We start from the raw sequence: 21,114 nt of genomic DNA, 5'->3' as shown, positions 1-21,114 counted from the left end.
GGGCAATGACCAAGAAGTCTGGAATCGATTTTTACGCACGTTTTCTGAGTAGCTGCGAAGTCGTAAGAAGAACCACAAGGTATATATTGCCTACTGCCCATACACATAAAATAGAACAAGTTCATCATAAGTCTTAAGTCAAGATTACCTGTAACAACCTGGCAAACCACTGGCAGTAAGTTAGCCATGTAAGTACCATACTTGTACAGTAAGAGTAACGAAACACCGAACGCATTTGCGGGCGGGCCGACCCAGCGGATCTTTATATGTTAGCGTCCACAAGATTCATGGATTGCTGTATTGGGCCTTTAACGTAAGCCTTGGAAGGAAGAATCAAATCCCAACTTCACTGTCCGACAGCCATGTTCTCAAGGTACCAGATCAGCACAGACCCTTCAGATCCTGCTAAAGTTTTGAGCAGCCTACCTCCCTATACTTGCAGGATGATTTTAATTTAATGATTATGGTTCATTAAACATTGAGATTTATGGATGCATCTCAAATTTAGAACAAACTACGGTCCGTACATGTGTGCAAGCCGTGGTAAAAGATAATTTTCATCGCCCATTTCAATCTCAGACACCACACTTCTGGGATAAGACAAACACCTTCCTTTTCTCAACTTTCTTATTAATAAGCACCTACTTTCCACTGATTGTCTGAAAGAATGTTTTTTGGGGTTTTTTTTTGTGTTTTCACATACGGGCGTAAACGGCCAGCAATAGTCCACCCGATAGAGTTATTCCTTTGCGATACTAGGATGGCCTGGATGGCGTACGTTCTATTTGCCATGCGTTTATACTCCAATTTGACGACATCCTAGATGCGTTCAATCTTGAGGCAGCACTGTCAAGACTTGTGGAAATCAGTATTGGCGCCAGATTGGGGCTCCGCTTCGCCTTAACTTATAGTCCATCTCCAATCTAACGTTGCAAACACAACGCAACGAACTATCGCAGGATGGTGGAAAACTCAAATCTCATTTGCCAGCACTTCATAACTAGACATCTACGGCGACGGCGTTCATTTTCACTGCTAGGACGTATGGCATAAGCAAAATCGATCACCCATTGGGCTCACAGTTGCCTAAAGCAGGCCAAGACCAGTTTTTCTTTGTCACCCTCTTAGGATTTCTTTGCCTCTACAGTCTGTCACCTGACCAGTCCTCCAGAGTTGACTGAGTGGATTTGCATCGACCGTTCGCAGCTCCATGTTCATGCCGCTCTATTCTAGCATGCCACCCTTCTCACAATTAGCTATGTGCATACGTTTACTGATGCTATCTCACGGACCGACTTCTTTGAGGCTTGGATAGCTGTTCTTCGTGACCAGTAAGAAGAAGTGCCGGCCTTTGTTCCTTTTGATCATGATCCTCTATCTACATACACTAGGCAAATATGCCCCCACGCAGAGCTATAGCAATCTCGGATGACTATGGACCATGCTCAGCCTTGTGAAACTCGGGCTTCACTACTTGTTTGAGATTATGTGGTTCCAAAAGCTGGGAGGACACCCGATTCGCCTTCCGAAGCGGTACGTGGATCGAATGAAGAAAAATGCACTACATCTGCCGTTGCTCCAAGGGGAGCAAACAAGGCATTCGCGAGCGAAGGTGATGTTGTGGTTGCCTGGCGAGTAAGGACGATGTTGAAGCCTGCACTGGAACAGACCATCGTCGTGATGAACGTCTTCAATAGGTGAAATCTTTTACCTGAGTGGTTTCCCCCATGGGGCCACAGGTTTCATCGGCAATTCATTCTTTTCCTCCTACACGCCGCTTCTTGAATGTAAGTTTCTCACAGATATCAGCCTGAGGTATGTGGCATCTTCGAACCGCAAGGTCCTGGTGGAGACTAAGCAGCAAGTTGAGACCGTGACTGCCATCCAGAGAGGGACTTTTTATGATAGCAGCACCTGTGGTCGGAGATTCGAAAATGCTCTTTTATGGCCACTCCTAATCAACACAAGGCCAGGTACTTTGAAGAGGACTGCTCGGCGGCTATCATAACTCCCGGTGTGCCTTTGGGCGGAAGGCCCCATGCCCTCGGTAGACCATCGTACATCCAGGACATCGAGCATTTTAGTGGATCCGATTGGCAACATTGTGCGAACCATTGGGAAATACGCTGCAGGTGATGCGCATCTTTTGGTCAAGGCTAGAACTTGTTCATGGTCGGTGATCCACCAGGAGTGGATGGACCTGATCGAGACAGACATGCGAGATTATTTTATTGCTCAATAAATGACGCTTCTGCTCAAGGCGCTATTCCCGCTATCCCAGTACTGTCTAACCAGTTTTGAATTTGAAATTGTATCAATCTTATAGTTGAAGGTATTTCCAAAGACCTCCAGCTTGCAGGACAGCAGCTTCCGCAGGATTGAGATTATCATTTCTTCCAGAGGAGCCGTATCATTATCCCCTACCAGAGTGGGAATATTGATCGTGGAATATCGATCGCCATTGCAAAGCCCGGGAGCACGGTAGCATTGTTACGACGAACATGAGCGGGCCACTTTGACACTTCCGGAAGCCGTGACTTCGTCCAATCCCATATTGGTGTAGAAGACGACACATTGGCTCGGAATCTCCACTTCAGAGATCATCAACACCTGAGATAAAAGCCTCCGCATGCATTTACCGCCATGATTACCCGCCCAGAAGACATTGCCTGCGACATGATCCGGATGGGCGAGGTGATATGCTATAGCAATGTTGCAGCCCATAGAATGGGTCATGAAAGCAACGGGATTAGTTATTTTTCACGCTTGTAGGACGGCGTGTAGGTCATCGGCATGATGGGGGACGGAATAGCCGTCGGGAGACGTCGGCTTGGAGGAGCGTCCCTACCCTCGGTTGTCGTAGGAGATACAGCGGTACTACGTGGACAAATTCGCGATCAATAGTTGCCAGATGTTGTCAATAACGAAGTCACCGGACCCAAAGAATATGATAGGAGCTGTGGTGCTGTGTGATCGATAATAGATTGCGTGGCCGTCGTCGGTTGTTGCGAAGCTCGCAGCGAAGGATCAAGATACATCGATTTGCGTATAGTGTGTATTGTCGATCGAATTATATTCACATTAGATTTGATGGGGAGATTAAAAAAACAAAGATCTAGCTATAGGATACTGAGTTTCTACTCGAGGTCAGACTGTGGGATGAAGTTTTGACAGCCAGTAAGTAGTCTCCGCGCACCACCAAAAAAAAATCAGGCTCGGTTTACCAAGCGTATTTTGAACGCGTGATCAGAATCAGTCATCCTCAGACTTTAAATATGGAATCACTATCCGACGATGTTTGGTAGCCTCAGGTCCCTATGGAGGTAGCACCTGTAGTAGATAGTTTTCTTCACCTGTCTCTCTCCTTTCCTTCTTTTGCTCTTCACTCCGCTATGCATTGCATGCAACAAATTTTGTCTCTCTATGGAGATTCTTCATTGTGCAACACCAACTAGATTCGAAGTCTCTTCGAACTAAGAGTTGACTGCAAACTCGTCGAGCTATGCCGCTGGACTCCACGCCATTCTCCAAGGCAAGTGGTCCAACTTCAACCGATTTAAACTAACATCGTGAGCTTCATTGGGTCTGAAAAAGAGAGGGAATCCACCAGAGCCACAGCTACATAAAGGACTCTTGGTATTCGTTTTCATGGATTGGAATCGGGCACTGCAAACATTCGCCTGGGAGGTCGCCGTCGCATATCGTTGACTGGGCGGACACCCCCACGCTTTGTCATCAAAACTGATGACCATACGGCCAGTATCCTGGGAACTGGGACCCAGGTGAGCCTCATAGAATGGCTCTTAGAAGGAAGACCGAAGGTGGGTTCTAGAGGCTCTCTTGGTCGCACTATGATGCATCAAGCGATGAGATGTTTCCCCCCGAGTCCGTACTCCGGCGGCAGGTGGCATGACAAACTTTGTGGTACCGAATAAATGATGGCAATACAGCATTGCACTCAGCAGTGCTGAGTGGGCGGGCGATGAAACGATCACCGAGTTACGTAAAGCCGGTGTAGATTCTAGCTTGGGGAGTGACGATGGGCAAGTGCGATGGATCTAGCGCGTGAAGTAGGGGCAGAAGTGATCATGACTGCTTAATGCTGCGAATTGGATGGAACCAAGTCCGAATCCAAATCCTCAAAAAATACCGAGAGCAGTCTTGAAGTACGGGCCCATATCTCCGTTGTAGAAAGCCTTGGATGTGACCCTTTCTGGCCTTGAGAGCAACTTGTTGGACGCCAACATTCCGATTGATGTACAATTATAGAACAACGATGCTATTCTGTTGGTAGTATTCCTAGGTAGTTGCCAAATTTAGTAGGTTCCATTAGCTCCGTACATGAGTTTTAATGATGCTCATTGCGCTGGGACAGGAGCATGTGTGTAGACGCGAGACGCGACCCAGGGATCTCGAATATCTCGAGAGATGGCCGGGCCCCTATCATGCAAGGAAGAGATTCGCAGCGTATGGCCAAGCTTAATATGGCAATAGGCGCAAGAGAGAAATGCACGGGTCCTCGTTTAATACAACGGATGGAATCTACCCCTTTTGCCGACCAAAACGCCAAGACGACCCTTGAAGCTTTAAAAGGCCCAAATGACCGATGTGGTGTCTTATGTAAGCGAACGTTTCATGCCATCACCTGGTATTACTCATGTTCCAGGGGATTCGTAGGTGTTGACACGGCTTTTCAACCTGATACACTGGACACATTCACATGTAAGAGATATGACAGGATGCTTGTATGAGCCCGATAAGACGCATGCACTATCCGTGCGTAAACTTCTCAAGGTCAATGCCATAGCTTTAGGCCTGGGCAGAAGTGGATGATTCTCCACAGTTCAGGTGGTCCAGATTCCTTCTTTGTACGGAGTACATCGATGACTGTTTTCTGTTGTACGAAGTAATCCATCCATACTCACGTTGTAACTGAAACAGTATCCAGTCATCCCCGGATACTTCGGTCAGATTCAGATATTCAGTTATACATATGTTGTTTGTATACATATAGAATGATGAAACAGGATCAATTAAACCAGAAACTGCCCGGGCCATTTAAAAATTTCCATTTAAAAGGGTTGCCGATCTCGGCCCACCTGGTGAGGCAATCCATGGGTGACCGAAAATACGTGACCCGATAAGATTCATGGTTTCAGGGTCTCTCCTTTTTTTTTTTTTTTTCTGGAAGACTTCTTCTCGTTTTCTAATATAAAACAATATGTGCAAATTGCGGAGCATCCTTGAATGTCAGAAATGTCTCAACAAGACAGACTTTATTTAATTGCCAAGGATCCACCCATGTATGTAATACATGGGAGAATACTAATACCAGCATATTAACGTCAAGAAGGACGCGTGTCTGTGGGGCGCTGGCTACATTTGCCCCTCCGGCTAATTTTGACTGGTTGACGCGGCTGGGTGTTAGTGCGATCGTCTCTGATCATTTCCCGGGCTCTTTCCTATAAGATGGAGTATACAATTGTACACCTGTCCTTTCCACTATCAGATGCTGTTACTTCGTACTTCGTACAGGGTCAAGGTAGATCGTTAGTAAAACTTTGATACAAACCAGATGGTCCAAGCGCTAACTTGACAACAGTGACGTGACCTCCAATTCTATGTGCGTTATTAAATTCACATCATTATGATGGGATCTCGGGATAGGAACGGATGTTGTTAGTCGCTTATCTTGTCCGAGATTGCTGAATGATGGAGGCTCCGATAGGCGCAGCCAGCTAGATACAATGCGAATTCCCATACATGTAGTGTCTATGTTGTAAATGCAAATCCAAATGCTCATCATTCCGTACGACGTGTACATGGACACACTAGGGAGACAGCAATCGGAGCTATTAGTAGACATGAGTTTCTGGCCTATCATACAATTCATGCATAGAAATACCCCAAACAACTGATCGGCATCTTCATGCAAGCCTCCAAATATGTGACGCCGCAAACAGTCTTCTCGGCCTTGAAGATGCTTGAAGCTTATTTTAGAGTAGCAGGGGCCATATGACTATTTCCAGTTTTATCAGCCACGCCTGTACCCAGATTAAACAAAAACAATGCTGTCCTCAACACAGGGGAAAAAAAGGAAAAAAAAATTTTATTCACCCACTGCCGATCGTCAGTGACATGGCGGCGTAGTCCACTGAAGCTGGGAGGGGATGATCACTCCTGGCCAAACAGCATTCCATTTTTCGTCATGATCGGCACTTAGATTTAACAGGTAGATAAAGCAAAGGGAAAGCAAAGTATAAGCCACATATCATTTGAGGTGGTCTTATCGAAGGGTTCTGTTCCTGCATCCCAACTTGGCATCAACACCGCAACCGGGGGGGGGGGGGGTGAATACCGAGATATCAAAATCTAAGCTGCAACATCTTCTGAAATCACTGACAGCGTATCAAATGAAAAACGTCGGATGGCGCAACGTCAGATATGTACACATGTACATTGATGTAACTAGAGAACGAATAGAAAAATAGAAAAGACCTAAATGATATATTACGGTAATACTCATACACGGCCAATCCTGTCCCGTTAATTGCTTCGGCTACCTCCCTTTTTCTTTCCTCTTACAACACCTTCACGACACAATCCTCCATCCTCTCATCGACTTTTCACTCGGACTGGGCATATCGTCCAGCCGCGTTAGTCTTGCGTCTTTACTCTCCTCCAACCACGCTTCTTCTTTACAAACGCTCCCCCTTTGGACCGTGTCGCAGGTCCCGACGCTGCCAGCCTCTCGTTGAGATATCTCGGCACTTTATTTGCCTGCCACTCTTTAATCCACTCTTGGAACACTCATTTATTTGACTCTTCCTTTTAGTCGGAATTGGGGTTTGATACCGGCTTTTTCTGTTCGAGATTCCCGGGATACGATACCTTGCACGCCGAACCCATAACTTTTAATTCCAGGGTTCATCTACCCTCCATATCGCGTCGCCTTCTTTACTTTATGTTTGAAAAGTCGTCAGTCAACACCGGGAAAGCCAAAATGCCTCTCTTTCGAATTAAGGCGGTATTCCCTTTGGTAGCTTTAGTGATCATTGGAATATTCTTCTTTTGCATGGAACGCTACGACCGCTCAGCTTTCCTTCGGTTCAAGCACCCAATTGATCGGACCTCCTTCAGTGGAAATAAGCAACCTCAAGTACAAACGCCGGCACAATCTGATTCGCAACAGCCGACCAGCAACACCTGTGAGGCTGATCCGAAATTGGCCGCCCCCCTACCCTTCTCCGAATGGCTCCCGCGCAAGAACTACACTCGCGCCTATTTCCGGCCTCGTCATGTGAACCCTCGCACCGAATTCCACACCTTGGAGGAAATCGAGAAGTCTGTGCTCCCGCCCATGGTTGTCATGGAGCGCGGTATGGTCGTGTCTCCCGAGAACAAGCCGGAAAACTTCGTTTGCCCAGAGATTATTGACGTCGATGTAGCCGCCGATGACGACGTCGAGGAGACCTCCAAGCTTTTGTTCGGTTTGGCCACTACAGTCGACCGTCTGGACCGCCTGCTCCCCTCTCTGCTTTACTCCTACGGAAACACCAAAGCCGGTCTGCTTGTTCTGGTCCCGGAATCTGACGACGACCTGGAGAAGCAAGAGACTTACTTCCGCAACCGCGGTTTGGACTTGACACTCAAGGCCTCTCCGCTCGACTTCACTGCCCGCTACTTTGGTATGGTCGAGGCGTTCACCGAGCACATTCGCAAGCACCGCCCGCATACCAAATGGGTTGGATTTAGTGACGACGACACCTTCTTCCTGTCGCTCCCCACTATTGCTGAGGAACTGAAGCTCTTTGATGAGAGCAAGAAGCATTACGTTGGATCTTTGTCTGAGGCCAGCTGGCAGGTGGATACCTTCGGTCACATTGCTTTCGGTGGTGCCGGTGTGTTTGTCTCGAAGCCTCTTTTGGATGTCCTGATGAAGCACTATGACGAGTGCCAGTCCTGGGGTGAGCAACCTGGTGACCAGAAGCTTGGTCAGTGTATCCAACGCTTCGGTGAAACCCCCTTGACCTTGTGGCCTTCGCTCTACCAGATGGACATGGCAGACCCCGTGGATGGTGTTTACGAGTCCGGTCGCAAGATCGAATCCATGCACCACTGGAACAGTTGGTACACCAAGGACGTGGTCAAGATGACCACCGTGTCTGCTGCCGCAGGCCGTAAGTCAGTTCTCCGTCGCTGGGTCTTTGATCAGGAGGAAACCGTGAACAGCGTTACTGGCGAGACTCTCCGCCATTTCTGGGTCATGACAAATGGCTACTCGCTGGTGAAGTACACTTACGGCGAGCACGTGCCTGATGATGCTATCAACTTCGATGCTACCGAAAAGACCTGGCCCGAAGACCCCCGCGGATATGAAGAGCGCCTGGGTCCCCTGCGTCCTGCAGAGGAAGAGGGTATTGCTAAGGATCGGTGGTTGCTCCGTGACGCATTCGTGGTTGGTGAGAATGTGCACCAATTCTACGTTCGCGAAGAAGATGAGGGCCACAGCGTGATTGAGATCGTCTGGCTCGGTCCCAAGGGCGGTGGTGGCGGTGGTGTGAGTGACCATTACCTTCGCGGCACTTACCAGCAATAATCTTGCACCGCTACTACTTGAGGCTGGTCCTTGGGACTGTTGTTCGTACCTCTTCACTTCGTTGCACATGATTCAGCTTTTTTTTATTTTCTAAAATACTACACATCTTTTGCCCTTTTTTTTCCCTTCCCGACTTTACGACACCGGCCCAATGTGATTGCAAAATCGACCAAACTCACAGCCCTTTTCCTTTCCGGACGAGACTCGTGATCGTGGCTTGCCCTCCGCGTCCTCAAGTTTCTGTTTTATTTATCCGGCGTTGCATTGGCGGAGTCCAGTAAGGTGCAGGAAGCTGGCGGACTTGCGTGCTCCCTCTATATCCTGATGGTGTATTCCAATTTTTGAAATGTCCAGTGGCTTTTTTTACCGTCTTCTTCCCTATTCTTGGGACCCTGCAGGGACTTGGCGGAGACTTGCTACACCTAATCGGTTTGGCCTTGCTCTTATCTTTCCTTCTGTCTTTATTTTCTCCTTGTCTGCGGTCTTCGGTGCGCCTTGGAGAAAAGCCACTTTCCGTGCCCCATGCCTTGCATCGTTTCTGTAAAAATAGACTTGATAGCAGACCCTTTTGGGGTCTCCGTTGGTGATTAGCGTTGAACTTTTGTTCATTATGCGAAGAATATGATCAGTTTTCGTCAATTCTGCGTTGGTGCAAAAGATTCTTTAGTGACCCCGTATGTGGGAAGGAATCCTGAAGCGACTTGAGCACGTCTCCGCTGCATTGGGTCTAGGGCTTCTCGGATCGGCCCGTTGATCGGCTTAGGTAGCTTATTGTTGCGATGTGGATTCGGGAAAAATCGTCATCCTTTCAGAAACAGTTCACAATAGTCGGTCTTTGCTGTCAGGCCTCCCGATGTGATTCAGGAACCCTGCCACCGTTCAGCACGGCCGTGTGATAGCCACCTGGGTGCAAGGGACAAAACATGTTCATGATTTCATGCTTCATGCCTAGAACCACATCAATCCAATTCAACAGGTAAGAAGGAATGCTAGAGTTGCACTGCGTTAACGTTGGAGTAATTATAGGAATCATAATATAAAAAATCAGGGATCTAGCCTCGACTGGATTGCCCTGGCTTTCATTACAGGCCTACTGACCAAGTCACCCTGATTCCTGTGAGCCCTGGCCAATCCACGGAGTACATGTGTGAGAAACCAAAGTATCTCTAGGGGCTCTACGGGCTCCATGCAAGGCATGCATGTGTGTGTACGAAGTACGGAGCAAGGGGAGATGAGATATTTGGGGATTATTGTTGGAGTGTCGACACCGTAGCCTAGGATTCGGTACTTTGCTGTACAATGATGAATGGAAGATCGATTCTTGCGGTTGTCATCTGAAAGGAATGGGAGTTATAAGAGAGATAAGAAAGTAACGACAAGGGGGATTGCCCTTTACTATTTACGATGTACTCTGAATGCAGCCATGCGAGTACGTTGTGTTGTATACAGGGCTATGATTCTGTGCCACAAAGCAGGTGCGACCCGCGCCTGTGTGATGTGAGCTCAATTTTATTCTTATCTCTTTTTTTTAAAAAAAAAAAATTCCACTTTGTAGATGTAACCTCGAAATAGGGTGTTTCTACGATAGTCTCGATAGAAAATGAAGGATGCTCATAGGCATGTTTTCATGGTGAAATGGCCAATCACATAGCAGCGGACCTTTGAGAAGGTCCCTCTCGAGGCATGTGAGATAGAATGGACTTCTAAGTATAGAAAGATACATCCAAAAGAGTAATCTGTTATATAAATTGTTTTAATTTATTAATACGCTCAAATCAAAAAGAGCAATCAACTGGGAATCAACAAAGGAAAAGGAGTCCAGACCAGAGGGGAAAGGGCAAAAAAGGACAAATGGGGGGCCGAAAGGAGAACCAACCAATGAACGGTCAGAGCCAAGAATCATGCCTGGTTCAAAGGAGGCGAATATAACTCAATTACAATACAGTACAGATTGAAAAGTAGCTGTACATTCATCTCACATTAAAATTACTCGTGTCAGAAGTACCCCCGATTAATCTGACCGTACAGGCTGTACCTAAACTAAAATATCACGTGGTCCATGTAACAGACCGCCTGCCCATCGCAACTCGCACTTTGCCTTCTTCGCTCTTTCCCCCCCCCCCATCAATTCCCCCATTCCCTTTCTCTCATATCCCATAAACGCGTTACTCGATTGGGTCATCACTTGCCTTCCCCTTTCGGTACCCCCCCCCTCAAATCATTACTACCACCCCCCCCATATTAAACGTCTTTTGTTTCTCCTTTATTGCCAATATGTCTGCTGTTCTTGACGAAAAGCTTTCCCCTGGTCACGATGATCTTCCCGGCAACGGCGCCGATGCCCGTGGTACCAAGCGCAACCGGATGAGCGCCGACGATGAAGATGATGATGATGACAAGCCCGGCCGTGAACGTCGCAAGATCGAGATCAAGTTTATTCAGGATAAGTCGCGTCGGCACATTACTTTTTCCAAGCGGAAGGCCGGTATTATGAAGAAGGTGCGTCGCGTCCCGAGGCCTCCGCATCAGTTTCCCGAACGAGGCTCCTTTGACCATTTGATTGATTGGGACTTCTACTAACCACAACGGGACTCTATAGGCTTATGAACTCTCGGTCTTGACTGGCACTCAAGTTCTCCTGCTGGTCGTCTCCGAGACCGGCCTTGTCTACACTTTCACGACTCCCAAACTTCAGCCGCTGGTCACCAAAGCCGAGGGCAAGAACCTTATTCAGGTAAGCTATTGTCTGCTTTAATGATAGTCTTTCATCCAGTAACACTCTGACAGGCATGCCTCAACGCTCCCGACCCAGCCGCCAGTGAGAACGGCGTTGACGCCCCCGATGTCGCCCCCGAGGCCCCCGAAGATGGGGCTCACAACAACGTCAACGCGCCCCAGGGGAATATGCGCCCTGGTATTCACCCTGGGTACATGACTAACGAGCAGCAGCAGCAGATGGCGTACTACCAGAACCTCCAGCAGCAGCAACAGCAGGCTGGTGGTCAGTACCCCATGCCGGTCGGCGGTCGCATGCCACCCCAGCACCAACCCACTGCTTAAATGCCCAAGTTATGATCTGATCTGTGGGTTCCTTCCTGCTCAAGGTCCCTGATGTTGCGTCTTTTTCTCTGTTCTTTCCTCCCTGCGCCTCGATCTCGCGTTCATTTGATACCCGTTTCTCTCTATGCCGATCCATCATCCCACTCTTCCCTCGGAAATGGTCGCGCTGTATCTGCATGCGCCATTCTCCAGGGCACTCTCGTGAGACTATTTGTAAATTGTCAAGCACCGCGCTGGAATCTCCTTCCAGTCTCTCTTTGATGATACTGGATCTGGTTTCCTTTTTGATATTGCTTTCTATCTCGGAAAAAGGAGAACCCCAACTTGCTGAGAACTATGGCTTTCCATTAACCCCCCCCCAAAAAAAAACACTTGCTCCAAAAAAAATGTCCGTCACGAAAAAGCAACCAACTTCAAGAAAAGAGAAAGAGAGCGCAAGCAGGCAAATCTGGGCTTCATCGCTAATTTAGCTTTTGTTTTCCTCCCTCTACCTAGACAATGGCGGAGGATGGAGGTGTTTGTGGTGCATTGAAACTCGTCGGCGAAGTGGCTTTTCCTCTCTAGTCTCTTTTTGCTCTTTTAGTCTTTAACAATTTCCTTGGCCACTGATTATGTTATTTTCCTCATTGTCTAATCTCAAACTGTGTGTTAAATGTTTTTCTTGATTCCATGCCGTGGGGTCTGTCTTTGTTGTGACGGATTTTCGATGACATTTGGGTCGGATTTTGTACCGCTATGGCCCTGGCTGGCTTACATGATGTATGGTATGGAGCAATCGGATTCTGTCCCTCTGGACTGTCTTATTGCTTGTAGTTGTTATGATCTATAGATGTAGACTGGGGTTCTGCTCTATCTCCCTCCTGTAGTGTGTGAGGTCCTAGTACAATGTACAGCTTATAGGAACAGTTCATCCACTCACAGCATGGCGTCTACTCACTTTCAATTAATTTTTATTATGCTACGTGGTCTTTACCCATGGTTTCTTACGTGGTCAAGATATCAAAAGTACTGCTCGAGCAATCCGTAAGCGTTGGAATTGCTACACAAGTTGTTTGACATATATAAAAACCCAACCTCCTATTTTCAACAAGGTTCATTTCTGTTTTTGTATTCTGCATGACTACGGGTGCTTTATTCTAAACACGGCCGATTTGACTTCTTTGCCTCGGCGTGCATAGGGAGGGAGTAAGGAAAGTTCGCTGACCTGCATGTCAGAGGTCAATTCCACCAATACTGACTTTGGGGCAGGCATTGTGATTGGTTGATTGGGGCCTTTGTATCATCGCCATAGCCGATGATAGAATAAATACATGGACAATTGGCATTTCCTTTAATGGCGTGTAGTCAAGAGAGCGTGAGTACATTATATCAAGGTCTTGTATTCGTTCGTGCGGAGCTATATAATCGATCGAGTGGTATCATATCATAGTATCTTGACAGTGGATGGCGGGACACAAAAGTGAGATCGAGATTAGTCTTTTCTCGACCGGGAGCTAAGAGCGATAGAAGCAACATGAGTGGATTGCGCGCGGGGTGTCCGAGGAAGAAGGACTACTTTACATGGGCATCGAAAGGGCGAGAAGCGAAGAAAAGATAGGGATGGTGTCATGGGGATAGAGAATTGACAAGTCGGAGCGAAGGTAGGTGCTATATGGAGGTAATTAGGGAGAGGATATTATGGAAAAACGTCAGGGGGATGACGATGGCTTCAGGGGGTCATATTCAGTGACTGGGATTCCCTGTGTATGACGTGTTCGGGGAAGAGGAACGACTGAGTGCGGCAGTAGGGACGAGGAAGAGCCATCTTCTGGGTCAATCTCAGCCTGACTGCCTGCCTGCGGGTTGCTCCATCGAAACAGAAGTTTTCTGCCAAACCTCCAGGCACCTGCCAGAGCCTTCCTTGAGCCAAAAAGAAGACCAGACCTGGCTCCGGACGAACGACGGTTAGGGACGTTATCATGCCAGTGGGTATCGTCGCCATCCTCTTGAATGGTTCCGTACCCACCGACCTCTTGATTGGACGTTGTTAACAGACTCCCGGTCCCCCGACGTTTGCGATGCGCGGCCGATAACCCACTGTGAGGTGCTGAGGTGCAACGCCATGAGTTCCTACGCAGCGATCCCTGGGTTCGGCGAGATCCCCATTCACGACCGTGCGTGGTAGCGCCGATCGTCGAGTGTCGCGTTAGACCCCGCAATGAGCCATTTAGAGTTGCGTTGCCTCTGACGCTGCGTAGGCCGTCTGTCGACGGTCGTCCGTGGCAATCAGTGGATTCATACTCCGAATCATCTAGTTCAGCCCAAATAGACGCGGGATTAAGATCGACAGAGCCACGATCAAAATGTAGATCAAGTGGTAAGCTCGGAGTTCTTCCTCGCTGAAATGAAAGATGTCGAGTGTGGGCCTTTGAGTTGAGAAGTGGCTCGCTTTCTCCGATCTGTGATTCCTCATCTTGGCCATCCAGCAACCCAGGTGATGTCGCAGAGTGCTCTTCCACGATTGCCATGCCCGGCCCAAGTCCGGTCTGCGTGGAACCCACAGTGGTGACAGCGGCATGAGCATCGATATCCTCAAGACGCCACGATAGGCACAACACACCACCCAGAAGGACCATCGTACCTAGAGCGATGAGACCGGCGTGGATGCCCGCTAGTTGAGACACTTGCCGGAAGTAGATCAGGCCATCCATGATGGCAATGATGTTGTAGATGCAAAACACAAAAGGATATAGTACACTAGTACTGCACAGCTTCAGCCCACGATGGAGATAGAACAGCTGTGTGAGCGCCAGGGAGATCATCCCTAGTAGGATAGCCCATGATTGCCAACGATTGAACTGATTCACGCGGTCCACTACTGTGCGCACGAGAAGCTCCACTGCCGATTTTGCCAGCAAAAGGGAGTGAGCTGACAGTATACCACTTATAAATCCATAACTCATGCCGCGGATCAACCTCATGCGACTTTGCAGTCGCAGCAGATGTGGTGAAAAATGACCTGAGGCCGAGGGTTTCGCGCGTGATGACGGCACGAAGCGTTCCAGCATCTTGGTACCTAGAAGTACCACAACAACCAGAAAGTTAGTGGCGCCCATCCACAGAAGGAATGGCCGTCGCTGGAGGAGATCAAGGAGCTGATCCAAGGTATGCGCGGGTTCCCCGATGGCGCCGAAGGTCGCAATCAACAACGCGCCGATGCAGACGAGAATGGTGCCTGCGAGAGAATATCGGGTAAAGGGTTCACCGAGTATGAGTGTCGCGAATACAGTATTGAACACTAGTCCAGACTAATCGGCATTCCCATCAGCAACTGATCTCCGCCGTAAATAGAAGGGGAACTACTGACCGCTTGGAGGGCCGAGAGAACTGGTAGCGGAAGGGTGGTGATTTGGATGGTACTTCCAACAATATTGGAAACCACAAACATTCCCATCCCTAACTGCCATCGTCGGCGCTTGTAGGGGGGTCTGCGCACATCGTAGGGGTGTTTCTCGTCCTCGAGCAGATGCGATTTGCGCTGGAGCGTAAGTCCGATAGCCTGGAGGCTAGTTGAGATGACACCAACGATTACACCAACCTGATGTTTGCTTTAGTTTATCATCTTTCTCACAGTATATTTTGATTTCCGTGGTCTTACCGCAACACTTCCCTCCGGCGACAAGTCACCTAGATTGCTCATCTTGTGTATTGTGCATTGGTCGGGTCGAGGGAAAATTGAGAGAAACGCATCAAGTGGAATAAACTACCGGAGTAAAGAAGCCATGACTCAGATAAAACTATAGGAGATAACAGGATCAAGCTGAAACGGCAAGTTATTGAGGGGGAGTGCGGAGGACATGGATGCGGAACGCCAAGGCAACGCAATCCGAGCTCAGTCGGACACAACATCCTTTCCCTCTTCCCCACGTCATTCCACCCTCAACAAGCTATACAGCTCTGAATCGCCAAAATGTCACAAAGCCATGCTCTTTCAGATGATCAGGTATGTCCATCGTTTACTCTAGGTCCCGGAAAGCTTGGGTTGGACTGATGGCCATCGAATCCAGGTCGCGGGCGAGCTCCGCAAGATGACCGCCTTCATCAAGCAAGAAGCCCTTGAGAAGGCCCGAGAGATCCAGTTGAAGGCCGATGAAGAATTTGCGATCGAAAAGTCTAAGCTGGTACGCCAGGAAACTGCGGCCATCGATACCCTCTACGAGAAGAAGTTCAAGCAGGCCGCCATGTCCCAGCAGATCACCCGGTCCACACTCGCCAACAAGACACGACTCCGCGTGCTCGGTGGTCGTCAGGAACTGCTTGATGAGCTGTTCCAAAATGCCCGTGAGAAGGTTTCTAAGGTAGCTGCCGACGATGAGAAGAAATACCAGGTCATGCTCAAGGGGTTGGTCCTCGAAGGCCTGTATTACCTAAACGAGGACAACGTTGCAATTCGCTCGCGGAAGAAGGACTTTGATGTTACTAAAAATGCCATTGAGGAGGCGGCCAAGGAGTACAAGGACCATGTTGGCTCAGAGGTGACCGTGACCTTGGATGAGTCGGAGCCATTGCCAGAGGGATCGTGAGTTTCTTCGCTCCCCCTACCAATCTACGTCAAGGAGACTAACTGGTTACAGTGCTGGTGGTGTGTTCATTGTCGGTGGGCAAGGCAAGATTGAAATCAACAACACTTTTGAGGAGCGTCTGCGGTTGCTGGAAATCGATGCTCTCCCTGCAGTCCGAGAGATGCTCTTCGGCAAGAACCAGAATCGGAAATTCTACGACTAAGTGTGAATAATTTTCTATCTTGGGTTTCACGTTTGCGACTGCTGTATTTCGTGTGTTATAGTTCGGGTTATCTTTGCCTCTCTTGCCCACCTTCATAGACAGAGGGGGCTTTGTTTGCACAGCCCATGTATGACCTGATATATGATCGAACTCTTTTAGCGATCATTTTTGTTTCGTATTTAATTCTGGACTACACTAGGATTCTGTAAAAAAAAAGCGTCGGAGGAAGAATGTCGCTCTCGGGGGCATGTTCATAAGGGTCGTAAGTTCAAGGTTGGCGGTAGAAGGAAAAGCTGGGTATTTCAACACATCAACTCATTCGTACAGCGTTTCTGTTTCGTCAGGTGGATGGAAATTTTGGGACTTGAACTGCTGAAATGCTCAGGATACCTGATCATGCGTGCGGATGGGAATCTCTGCATCACCATAATCCGCGTCGCCTGGCGCTGCAGACGGAATCGTTTCTTGCCCGGTCTCTTGATTTTGCTTTCTAGCAGCAATCGCAGCAAAGTTGCCGAAATGGCTCCGAATGTTGCCATCCCTCTCCTTTACATGCGACTCGAAAATGGTGGTTTTCGGCGGTGGCTTGGACCGAACTGAGTAGACAATTCGGTAGTGCAAGGCCTCGAGTTCACTTTTTGCCACCGTTCGTGTCACATGTGAGGCCCCGGAATCCTGAATAGAGCAGAAGATCAACTTGATCTGAGCTGCCAGCCTGTCGATGGCAGCATCATAGTCTTTCTCAGTTTGACTACGTCTGAAATTTATATCCAACGCAGACGAATCAATCGCGACGTTAAGAAGAGCTGTGAGTGAAATTAATTCCCTCCAGTCGTAGTCGGCTATATTCTTGAAACGCTTCACCTGGAAACGCTCATCGCGGAGCAGTAACAGTGTGATACGCTTGATATCAAGCAACTTTTCAGGGGGTTCAGCAAGAGGGCTAGCACTCCGTAACAGAAACGCAACGGCCAGGCGACATCGTATCAGTGCAAACCATGGAGATGTGGGCAATATGTGATGCACAATTTGACTCTGAATGCAAACATCACATGTTGTAGCGTAGAGAGTAGCGCAGACACGTTGCAGCTGGTGTCGTTAGCTTTGAACGTGGTGCAACAGACAGGAGAATACGCACCGAATCTTTAGCACTGGGTTCATGGAAATTTTCAGGATCTAATACAGCATTGATGGTCCACTGGAGCTCCGATGATACCATAGCATCCGTTGTCAATGAGGCATCAAGAGTAAGACGTAGGAGCAGGAGCACCACCTGCTCTTGAGTATCTTCTGCTAATCTAAAAATTTGTAAGCCTCGCGTTATTAGAGACTTGGGAGTGGAAACTTACAAGCCAGCAGTTTCTCTTAGTAATCTGAGGACTGAAACAAACGAAACATGATCTTTTAACGTGGAAGCTGGAGTGATATCTGCCAGCATTCATTAGGGAGTCACAGAGCCAAAGGAAGATAGTCAAATCATACATTGGGAAAGGACTGGGATGATTTCCTTGGAAGGATCCAAAGCCTGGCTCCGAGCACCTAATCGTGTGAAAAGCTCATTAATATCGACTGGACGAATGAGCAACTTTAGGCGCTGCACATCCATGTTCTGAATCATATAGTTAGTCCAAATTCTAATGGAAGTTGGATATAGGAGAATTTGCAAACCTTAATAATCCGGTAATAAGCATTACTCAATTCCTCTCGACGTTCATGGGGTACTTGAAAACATGTTAACTTCGTGTAAATGGAAAACAGATGTTGAAAGACAAACTAGAGTGAAATAGCCACAAAACGAATTTGTCTGGTAAAAGTCCTTTGGACAAAGCAATCTGAATGAATTCGCCTGACATGAACTGGCGCTCGCGAGTGTCGGACTCTGCAAATTGGTCAACACACGAAAATTTTCATATTGTCTCATTCAGAGCTCACCCCTTAAAATTTCCATGCTCGTCCCAGGTGCGAACATATCCTGTGGGAATTTGGGGGCCGGTGCCAGTGTTTGTGTGCAATCAAAAAATGGCCACGCGCGGCCGAGGTCAAGAGCATCAGTTCGTCTAATAGCACCTATCAGACGTTGGCCTCCAACACCGTCTTCATTCTGACCGAGTGCTGAGATTAACATGGATTCATTCAGAACAGTGCCGGGCGGGTCGTTTCCTGGCTCGTTGCCGTTCGGTTGCTTCTGTACAAAATTTGCTTTTGCCCGAGCTACACTGGCCTCGACCTTATTATCATCCACTGCATCGTGAACGAGAGAGTCAATGTTGTGTCTGTATTTCTTTGGCGATGATATCTTCTTCATGGTGAATTTGGCCGGTGTAAAGTCGTTTTTCATGGACTTCGGAGCGAAAAGATTCTTTGGGTCCTCCAACGAACAAATCGAGTCAGTATCTTCTCCATCAGAGCTGATGACTACCTCTCTGCCATCCTTTATGATGCGCTGAGATCCGTTGAGGCTCTCGTTCAGATATGAGGCCCCGGTGGCTGAATCGATGCTTTGGAAACTTTGATGCAATGTAGGGACTTGAAGGACGCTATCCTGGGTTGTCAGATACAGCGCCATTTTTAAGTGTGCTTCAGCGTCTTGTTCGGATTCTGGTAATATCTGATCGAATACCGAGGAAGAGGGGGGTTCGGTGAGGGGTGAGGATTCGATTGCGAGTTCTGCGCTTTCATTCTTCTCAGGTGTGCTGTTCGAGTTGACACTAGTGAATGCAGGCCTGTTAAACCATAAATCCTTTATCGTCCGCATGATGGGGTGTGTCGAGGATTTTCCTTAGAAATTAAAGAGGCATCTCGCGTCGTCGAACGCGCCGATTCAGCGCGGTGTCACATGAACACTGCTGACTCAGCTAGGTTTTCTTTGTTCGGATAGTTGGTTAAGTGGAACCTGGACGGAGCAACAACGTTCAGACGATCAAGGTTCTTCGAGACCGGAACTCAGGTTGGGGTCCAATTGAGAGCATTAAACTCACGTATGTAATCTGTGTGGAGTACTCCGTACATTGAGAATCCATACCTCATACCTAGAAAAATCTTGGCTAAGTTGTGCAAAGCATGTCACAAGTTGAAAATTGTGCAGTTGTTGTAGATCTAACTGCCACATTCCTAGTGGCGTCGATCTGCGGGTGATCCAGTCTACTATTTATTTCTATTGCTACGGAGCACCGAAAACTTCATTCCATCCATTTTTATGGATACCAAATGTCGAAGTACAAATTCCGTTTGAAATTCAATTTTGAGATAAGAGTGGCAGATTCTTTTTGATATTTTCTCTAGGTCAGTCGAGTCCTGCAGGTAGTAAAACTCCAATTAAGTTTAGTCAAGGCGATAGTACGCTACACATCGGGCCCACTGGTCCACTAGTGTACATAGTTCGTGGTCGGGCTGACGACACCTGTGTTATACAACTGTATTGTATCAACACACCATTCGAACGCTGTACTGGGGACAGAGTAAATATAGCTACATCTGCTTTTAATTTAGAGCCTTGCCTCGAGATCTGCACCTCAACCTTCTAGAGTAACACACCCGTGAGACATAGGTGCTTTTAGGGCTGGCACCCCGTAGAAAGGGGGGGAGGAAGCACAAATTCCCCGGCAACCGTGAACCCTGCTCTGTATGAGGACGATGATCATCGGGCCTCTTTTGAATTATTCTCCTGAAGCCAAGAGTTCTTTCTCTGCCAAGAAACAAGGAGCCGGTAAGGTAAGAAGAAAACTAGTGCACGTGACTAAAAACAACGGGTCCAGTGATATTTTGACCCATGTGCAAGTGAGCCTTGGGAGTTTGGCAGACGCTACGGAGTCCGTACTCCGTACCCATGACCCATCTATCAGAGGAAAAAAAAAAAGAATCAAAAGCTGAGTCAGGTGGACCGGGAAGCTCGTGCCGTGTCGGTTGTTTCAGGATTGGTGCTCCGACCCCGAAATTCTGGGTCTCTGATATCATTAGGGGAGGCGTTAGAAAAAGAAAGTCCATTGTGCGTGCCCACGACATTGTCCGATTATTTTATCAAAACTCCAATTTTTAATCACATGAGTGCAAGCAAGACAGGAGAATTTCTATTTAGCATTCAGTTTGATGTTACCTAGATCTATAAGATTTGCAACGGTAGAAAATGTCAACTCAACGGTTAAATTGGTACAACATAGTTCGTAGTGGGGGCGAAGACACAACAGCTGTGGGCCAATAACCGTTACTCCAGAGTCTGCTACAGCATACAAATTACGGAGTACGGATCAATCGGATGCCGATGAATTTTTTTTTAGTGAAGAACTGGGGCATCCAAATTCCGTACCTAGAGCTACGGTGGTTGATACCCCGTTAAGCCTAATTGTAGGCGATCGCAATGCTGACAGTGGCAGTGCCCCTACGCGCAGTAGAGAAGGGAGGCCAAAAAAAGAAGAAAAGTCATTTTTCATTACCTACCCTCTAAGCGATCAAGATTTCAATCCTACGCATATTGATTGCTTTGTATTTTGAGCGTCCCAGAGTTCAAGTGCCGAGTACCCCGATTGCCACTGTCAGAAATTTAGGGGGTAGGCCGGAACGGGCTGGACACCATCAATACCGGAATTTACACGTATTGTCCCGAGGCCGAGATTGAATACCTGGCTAGCTACGCCCATCAGCCCTAGGTGATAAATGGCCTGCTGGAAATGACAAGGACTTAGATGCCTAAAGTT

At 47.9% G+C, this 21,114-nt stretch overlaps 5 protein-coding genes across 5 annotated transcripts; 3 read left to right on the top strand and 2 right to left on the bottom strand.

Moving 5' to 3' along the window:
• Positions 1–7,003: 7,003 nt before the first annotated feature.
• Pdw03_8241 (putative chondroitin sulfate synthase) lies at positions 7,004–8,599 on the top strand (the record flags this gene model as incomplete). Its single annotated transcript, XM_014677895.1, has 1 exon — positions 7,004–8,599. One exon carries the CDS (start codon positions 7,004–7,006, stop codon positions 8,597–8,599), a length of 1,596 nt encoding a protein of 531 aa, XP_014533381.1.
• Positions 8,600–10,873: 2,274 nt separating this feature from the next.
• Positions 10,874–11,659, top strand: Pdw03_8240 (MADS box transcription factor Mcm1; the record flags this gene model as incomplete). Its single annotated transcript, XM_014677894.1, has 3 exons — positions 10,874–11,098; positions 11,199–11,333; positions 11,387–11,659. The coding sequence occupies 3 exons, from the start codon at positions 10,874–10,876 to the stop codon at positions 11,657–11,659; spliced, it is 633 nt and encodes a 210-aa protein (XP_014533380.1).
• Positions 11,660–13,347: 1,688 nt separating this feature from the next.
• Pdw03_8239 (Magnesium transporter NIPA) lies at positions 13,348–15,338 on the bottom strand (the record flags this gene model as incomplete). Its single annotated transcript, XM_014677893.1, has 3 exons — positions 13,348–14,946; positions 15,006–15,236; positions 15,297–15,338. The coding sequence occupies 3 exons, from the start codon at positions 15,336–15,338 to the stop codon at positions 13,348–13,350; spliced, it is 1,872 nt and encodes a 623-aa protein (XP_014533379.1).
• Positions 15,339–15,608: 270 nt separating this feature from the next.
• Positions 15,609–16,423, top strand: Pdw03_8238 (ATP synthase subunit E, putative; the record flags this gene model as incomplete). Its single annotated transcript, XM_014677892.1, has 3 exons — positions 15,609–15,641; positions 15,706–16,217; positions 16,273–16,423. 3 exons carry the CDS (start codon positions 15,609–15,611, stop codon positions 16,421–16,423), a joined length of 696 nt encoding a protein of 231 aa, XP_014533378.1.
• A 381-nt stretch (positions 16,424–16,804) lies between these two features.
• On the bottom strand, positions 16,805–19,178 carry Pdw03_8237 (2-isopropylmalate synthase; the record flags this gene model as incomplete). The annotated part of the gene is made up of 7 exons (XM_014677891.1): positions 16,805–17,512; positions 17,562–17,721; positions 17,773–17,851; positions 17,906–18,032; positions 18,092–18,144; positions 18,198–18,302; positions 18,356–19,178. The coding sequence occupies 7 exons, from the start codon at positions 19,176–19,178 to the stop codon at positions 16,805–16,807; spliced, it is 2,055 nt and encodes a 684-aa protein (XP_014533377.1).
• Between the last annotated feature and the right edge of the window lie 1,936 nt (positions 19,179–21,114).

Source organism: Penicillium digitatum, chromosome 3 (genome assembly GCF_016767815.1).
Source record: "Penicillium digitatum chromosome 3, complete sequence".
Lineage (NCBI taxonomy): Eukaryota > Fungi > Ascomycota > Eurotiomycetes > Eurotiales > Aspergillaceae > Penicillium > Penicillium digitatum.
Note: the sequence above shows the minus strand (reverse complement) of the source record. Positions and strands in the feature narration are given on the sequence as shown.